The sequence below is a fragment of the Apium graveolens genome, chromosome 1 (assembly GCF_009905375.1).
Source record: "Apium graveolens cultivar Ventura chromosome 1, ASM990537v1, whole genome shotgun sequence".
Taxonomy (NCBI): domain Eukaryota; kingdom Viridiplantae; phylum Streptophyta; class Magnoliopsida; order Apiales; family Apiaceae; genus Apium; species Apium graveolens.
In genome coordinates this window covers 198,129,195-198,136,866 of record NC_133647.1, presented here as the reverse complement: position 1 = coordinate 198,136,866, position 7,672 = coordinate 198,129,195, and the positions used below count along the sequence as shown (strand labels likewise).

Sequence of the window (7,672 nt, the reverse complement as noted above, 5' to 3'; positions counted from 1 at the left end):
TTATTTAAATTTAAAATTCACGAATTAAGAAAATTGTATTTGGAAATTATTTATTTTAGTTCATTTAAGTAAAAAATATCTGACTTATAAGTAAATTATTCAAACACTTATATAACTTATAAGTTTTTATCTATTTATCACTAATAAGTCACTTATGCATTTTAAATAATAAGTTACTTGTTTTAAGATTTCACAAACGAGTACAATGCGTGGATAATAAGTTAAGGAATGCAAAGCATGAAAGCAATGTGTACTTGCATGGTTGCTATTGCGTTTTTAAATTCTCAATCTATGAGCTACCAGGAGGAGATATTATGTAATCATTGACTCATTTTCTAACGAGCTTTAAATTGCAAAATTGCCATTGATAAAAAAAATTACAAATAATTGTTACAAAATGACGAACATGATTAATGTGATAATATAAAAGAATTTAATTGATACTCTAAGTGTGAATGCAGGACTCCATTTAATAACATGGAGTCCATTTTTATTGTCTTTGTACTCCATTTTTATTAGCTACAAGCTAATAAAAATGTGATATGTGTAATTTTTTAACTATTTTAATAACCAATTTTATATCTGTAATATTTTTCATTTCTAACATTACCAATGACAAAAATCCATTTGTATAAACAAGTTTTCAGGGAAAGGAAGTTTGGGCAATGTAAAATTAGTGAATTTTTAATATTTTCATTACTTCATTCTAATCTTAATATCATAATTATAATGGGATTAATATGCCTTGGGTTGTTTTCAGGTTGTGCCGGCCTGAGTTTATAAGATTTTTTCGTATAATAGTAGGCGTATTTTTGTAAATAGAGGGGTTGACTTAAAATTACAAAACTACTCATTTAAAATTGTACTAAAAATCCCTATAATTTCGGGTTTTATATCAAATTGCCCACCGAACTCGTTAAAATATATTAAGTAGCTACTCAATCTCCACGGCGAATCATTTAAACCACTAAAATACTAGTATATATCATTCTGTTGGATTTTTTAAAAACTTTTAACAGAAAACCTTAACTTTAAAAATTTGTAGTCGTATATTTTTGTTGAACTGTCAGACATATGAAATTGAGATAAACAAGGAGAGTGCTAATTGAAAGGACATATTATTTTCATCTATCTGTTGAATTTTACTCAAATTAATAATGCAATTGCAGACCACCCAACTTTTATTTTACTCGTGAAGATAACGATTATTTTAGGACCAATTAAACAGATATACAGATGAGAGAGATGCACTCAAGTTTGCTGATAAACCATAATAATTAAAGAAATACACGACAAACACAACACTTTTGTTAACAAATTTTAAAAATCTTACGGAATGATATATACCAGTATTTTAGTGGTTTAAATGAGTCGTCGTGGAGATTGAGTAGTTACTTGATATTACATTTTAACGAGTTCGGTGGGCAATTTGACATAAAACCCCTGTAATTTCATGCTAGATCGTGAGGACAACCTCATCCAGTTTCTCGATTATAATTTAGATACTCCTTTCAGAGAAAATGTTGCATCACATTCATTTTTCGCTATTCTTGTCCTAACAAATTTGTACGTTCTAAGGTCAGTGCTAGTGTTCAAAAATTAACAATAAATTTATTTTAACTCTTACCGTCTCGAAATCGTCACTGTTTAGTGTTTACATTACAGTCTTATTTAAATCACAATAATCTTATTTTACCTACGGAGAAATAAATTTAAAAGTACTGCCACACGAAACTAGTAGTTAGTTTTAGTTTTTGATTATTACAGATTAGTTAGTAACCCTACAAGAAACATGTCCAAATCGGTCGTTATAGGTTTAAACGGTATTCAGCTATAAAATCGGTCGATGTTCAGTAATAACGATCACGGGAGGTTCAGTCCCGATTATTTCTGATTGTTGTTTATTTTTTTTGATTGAATATTACGTTGGCTGACTAAGACTACTGTCATATGCACATAACATATCGGGGTCTATCTGATGTGTTCTAGGCCATAACCTATTATAAATATCGGTCATTTTTCCCTTAAATGCGTTCGGTGAGTATTATGCGGTCGGAAAAAACAATGTTTCTTTTAATGTAATACGATAGATAAACAAAAGATCAATTTTGATTCAAAAAATATCATGAAAATCATGCTTGTGTAAGAAGCTTATTCATCTTACTAATGGATGAGGTGTGAATGTTGTTGAAAGAATGTTTCACATGGCTAAACAATGTTTTTAAGCAGCCTAAAACTGAATTTCTCTGATGTATAACATAATTTGCCTTATATATAGGATTAAATATCAAAGTAGTCATTTAACTGAAGGTCATATATCAGTTTAATCATTAAACTTAATGGGGTATCATTTGGATCACTAAAATAATAATAAATATCAAACATATAACTCAAAATATGCGCTCGAGGATTAAAATTTATTTTATGGAGTTTTTAAATATTTTTTTAAAATCTTATTACAACCAAATGAAAAGTTATGAATTCATAATATTTTAGATAATTTTTTGAGATTTTTAAAAATTTATCTACTAATTATTTTTATTTAAATAAAGATAATGACTAAAAAATTAAAAATAAATAATAGATAAGTTTTAAAAAAATTTATTATATTATAGAAAATACTAGAATTCATATATTTTCATTTGGTTGTAATATGATTCAAAAAAAATATATAGAACTCCGTAAAATAAATTTTAATTTTCGAGTAAATATTTTGAGGTATATGTATGATATTTATTATTACTATAATGATTCAAGTGATACCCCGTTAATTTTGATGATTAAACTGATATTTGGCGTTCAGTTAAGTGACCAATTTGATATTTAACCCCCTATATATATGATGCAAAATGTAAAATAAAGTCCCCTTGACTATTGAAATCATGCATGTTGACGTCCCAAATTCATAAAATACTGCAAGCAGCCTATTTCGAAGTGCATGTATTATTCGAATCACCAATCTAGATATCTTCTATAAATAGTCCTTTCTAATTCTAAATTATGCACACATCTTCTTAAACCTAATTACAAATCTTCTTAAGCTAAAAAAACATCAATGGCTTCTATTAATCCAGAATCTCCACCAATGGTACCAGAGCTTCAAAAGGATAGTGATGTTGATAGGAAAAAACCTGCCAACTACATGGCAGTTCTTAATGTGGTTCTAAGGATCTTATTATTTTCAACAACCCTAATATCTGTTGTAGCCCTAGTGACTGGTAAACAAACAGAGACGATTGCGATACCATTTCCTCCGTACAGAGTATCTGTTTCGGCTCAATTTACTGATTCATCAGCTTTCATGTAAGTGCAATTTCGCATTTTACTTAAGAGTACGTGATCATGTAGACACCTCAAACTCTAGATGAACTGATTTCTTAACATGGTCTGTTTACGTAACAACTGATCTATATGATGACATTCTAAATATACTACTCCCTCTGTCCCTCCCATTTGTTTACACTTTCCTTTTTGGGATGTCCTTTCCAATTGTTTACATTTCAAAATTTTTCAAAAATAGGAAAGTTTTTATAATTTTTAAATTAACTACATCCACTACTTTCCTCCACTATACCCACTTTATATATATAATATTAATCGGTCCCACTACTTTACTCATTTTTTCAACTTTTTTCCACTACTTTATCATTTTTCTTAAACTCCGCGCCCCACCCAAATGTAAACATTTGGGAGGGACGGAGGGAGTATGTTTTAACGTCCTTCTTGCATGTAAACAAGCGTCCATCAATGTTGTTGTGATATAAATTTAATTTCTTAGTTCTGATATAAGTATTGATTGTGCAGATACTCATCAGCTGCTCTCTCAGTCGCTTGCTTGTACAGCATAATAACAACAGTTTTATCCTTCTTTGCTCTAATGAAGCGAGTTGGTAAACTAACAAAGTTGATGTCCAGTGCCGTCTTTGTAATAGACGTGGTAAGTCTTCAAGCACCTCCATCCCCTTCTACTCTACTCTTAACCAGTGTTACATATTTTGGAAATCGGGATTATTCGGTTAAGATACCGATTTGCGATTTATCGGACAATTTAAAAAAAAAATGGATGATTTATCGGTAATTTATCGGAATCAGTCAAATCGGACAAATAATTTTGATCGATTTTTGAGCGATTTATCGGCGATTTTTGAAAAATCGGCTAATTTCTATAACAGAGCTCTTAACCATGCATAAAGAGAAATGCTACGTTCACAGAAAATTATACAGAATTAGCTAAGTTCTTAATGTGTTGCCGGCCACTATCTGTTATCATCTTTATTTCTCAATCATGCTTTGTTTTTCATTGAGTAATATCTTAATTATAAAACATATTAATTATTCAGATCAGGCGTCGTTAATTAGAATTTAAACAAATGCAGGTATTACTTGGAATTGTTGCATCCGCAACAGGAGCAGAAGCTGAACTTGGTTACATAGGACTCAAAGGAAACTCAAAGATGGGTTCGCACAAGATCTGCAATGTCTATGGCTCGTATTGTAGGCACATTGGAGTTTCTGTGTTATCTTCAAGCTTCGCCTCCATGGTGCTATGTTTTCTGGTTGTTCTTCGTGTTAAATCTCTTTCACGAAAGAATCGCCAGTAGAATTTTGGCCGCTGCTTGGCTATCAGATGATTCATTTTATCATCTTATTTATTCATTCATTGTTAACACAATGTATTTTTTTATCTTCATTTTCAGTTATTGTTCTTTTGTTGTAGTATAAATCATATATATCGTCGTATCTAATAAGATTCTTTTGTATAATAGAAGGTAGCTAGACTGCGTTCCAGTTCTCTTGCAAAATTTAAATTATATGTTTTACTCTACGTTGTCATAGATATTGAAGTTAGCAACTTTGTAATAACTCGAATTTTTGAGACTTTGTAAAACGTTTAATGAATACTAACCCTGACAAACGGGGAAAACTTTTTAGCCCACACTATGTTGTGCATGAGAAATTGAGTTTTCGAGTCGATAACATGCATGATTATACGTAGCAAATGAGTGTATGTAAACGCTATTAGTTTTCGAAGAAAACGAATTTTGAAAAACGACCGTATCTACGAACCTTCAAGGTTTACGGCAATCACAATATAATTACAAAATTAAAATTCTACAAATTCAAATTCAAGTACGATACTTTAAAACGTAAAGAACGTATAAGAAATGATTTACACCGTGAAACGTTTTACAAGAATTTATTTCGAAAACGAATAAGCGACCGAGCGAACGCGTAAACGAATAAATAAACGTATCAAACCAAGCTAACTATACTAGCTAACTATAGTAAGAAACTAACTATGGTCAAGTAACCAAATAGTAACGTAGACTAGATAGAATGATAACCTAAAAGCTAGTTAATAGTAAACCTAGAATCTAAACCAAGTAGTATAGCTTGCAACCTAGGATGGCTAGCCAAAATATTCATGGATTTAATAGTACTAGGATATATACAAAATCATATCTCACAAATCTTTCAAGAGAAGCATTTCCAAGAAGTAACAAAACTCTCTCTTCACTCCCCTTCCATTCCATTTGGCCTTCATCAAGAAAAAAGAAGAAATCAATTTCCAAACACCAAGTTCTAGCCATGGCAAAATTCCACCATTAAATGCCAAGCTTCATACATCCTAAACTAAGGTAAGATAAATTTTTGAGCTTATTCTATTAAGTTTTGATGGGTGAAATAAATTCAAGAAAAGTGATTATGAATAGTAATGAATAGTAATTTTTCTTGGTTTCTTGATTTTTATGGCTTGATTTAGGTTCCTTAAACTCAACCAAGCATCCCCAAGACTCCACCATCATCAAGAACACATCACAAGCTTGCAAGAAAGGTATAAATCTTTGACCAAACTTTATTTAAGGTTTAAGTTTCAAGAAACTTTGAAATCCTAATTATAAACCTAGTTTTAGTGGTTGATTTGTTATTATCTTGATGTTTAGTTAATTAGTTTTAAGGTTGATGATTGTTGCCTCAAGAACTTGAGGTTCTTGAGAGGAGTTAGTGTTGAGATGATGGTATGATGGTTGTTGATGGTGGTATAATGATTTAAGACATAAACAAAACTCGGATCGTAATCGTAACCTCGTTAAAACGAACAAAACTCAATTTAAAGTTTCTGCAGAAGTTCCCGAATTGATAAACTATAGTTTCTTGAAAAGTAACACTTTATTATGATAGACAATGTTATAAGGATCGTTTATGCGCTTGAATCGCTTGATTTCGATTTACGGATCAAAAGTTATGACCGTTTTAGTAAAAGTGATTTACGCGACAAAAACTGCTACGAATTACGAATTTTGGGAATAGAAATGATCGACTTAAAAAAATTCAAAAATCATGAAATTTTTACAGAGAGTAAGAAATAGAGTTTATTAACTGCTATAAAAATTTCAAGTGAAAATAAGTATTTTTCAATTTTATAAAAATATCGGAGCCGAGACCGCGCGATTAGAAAACCATTAAGAATCATAAACGGAGTCGAGGACCGAAATGTAAAAGGCATAAACGAACATAAAGGATTTCGAAAAGAAAGCGAACGTGACATGAATGAGTACTTAAAGAAATAATAAGAGTAAAATGAGTTGCGGGAACGATTAATAAGTAGCGTGTATGTACGAGTCCCCATAAATAAGAACGAGATCAAACGAAATGATATATGTTTATGATTATAGATTTCCGAGCGGACCCTAAAAGTACCCAGGCAAGTTTACGAACCCAACTCCATATACTGTTGTGTTATGAAAAGATTGTTTACTGTTTTTTGCTTAAATGTCATGTTTGCCATGATAACTATTATTCGAGTTTTCGCATCAAAAGCGATAGTGTTACGATGTATATATATCGTAGAATATTTTAGCGCTACCATGAGCGTGATGTCTAATTATAAGACCGAGAGTCGGTCGGAGTTTAAATGAAACCCTGGGAGTCATTCCGATGATGTTTTATCAAGGTTCGTACTTGTTTAATTCCAAGGGACTCGATGTCCACTTGCGAAGTATTAAATACCTCGAATTTATTTAAAACGATTTCCAAAGATCGAATTCCCTCAACTATATTTAATTACTTGAGCAACGAATATTATTTCAGTTAATCATTTAATATAGGAGAAGTATTCTCCAACGATTATTTATTTCAAACTCGATTAAGTATATTATTAAAGATTATTTTAATTATTTAGACATAATATAGTTGAGTAATATTATTTCAAATATTTTTTTAAAAACATAAATTCGAGGTTTAATTATTTAATAATTATTATTTAATTATTAATTATTTATTTAATGATTTAAAAATCATAAAACCTAATTTAAAATACTTTCTGAATTTCAAAAAATCATTCGGATAATTTTAAATCGTCGAAGAATATTACCTCGACTTATTTTAAATAGTTGAGCATAAGTTTCAAAAGAAACTCCCCCTTATTTATTTATCTATTGACAACGGTCAACTCACATCCTTAGTACTTCCTCCGAAAATTCTCGGAAGTACATATATATACATATGAGATAAGTTGTACCTATCACCAAGCAAAACGCTTGGAGAACTTCGATGTGATTCGAGTTCTTGAGATATGATAGGATTTCTTAAAGGACAAGGGAGGGGTAGTGTGGCGCCCCAAAATCCGGGGTTAGGAATCTCGGAGGCCACGCCATCTAAACCACTACAA

General features: G+C 30.8%; 1 protein-coding gene across 1 annotated transcript; it reads left to right on the top strand.

Moving 5' to 3' along the window:
- Window positions 1-3,030: 3,030 nt before the first annotated feature.
- Window positions 3,031-4,916, top strand: LOC141724043 (CASP-like protein 1). The gene is made up of 3 exons (XM_074526030.1): window positions 3,031-3,303; window positions 3,805-3,937; window positions 4,377-4,916. Exons 1-3 carry the CDS (start codon window positions 3,056-3,058, stop codon window positions 4,599-4,601), a joined length of 606 nt encoding a protein of 201 aa, XP_074382131.1. The 5' UTR covers window positions 3,031-3,055; the 3' UTR covers window positions 4,602-4,916.
- Window positions 4,917-7,672: the final 2,756 nt, after the last annotated feature.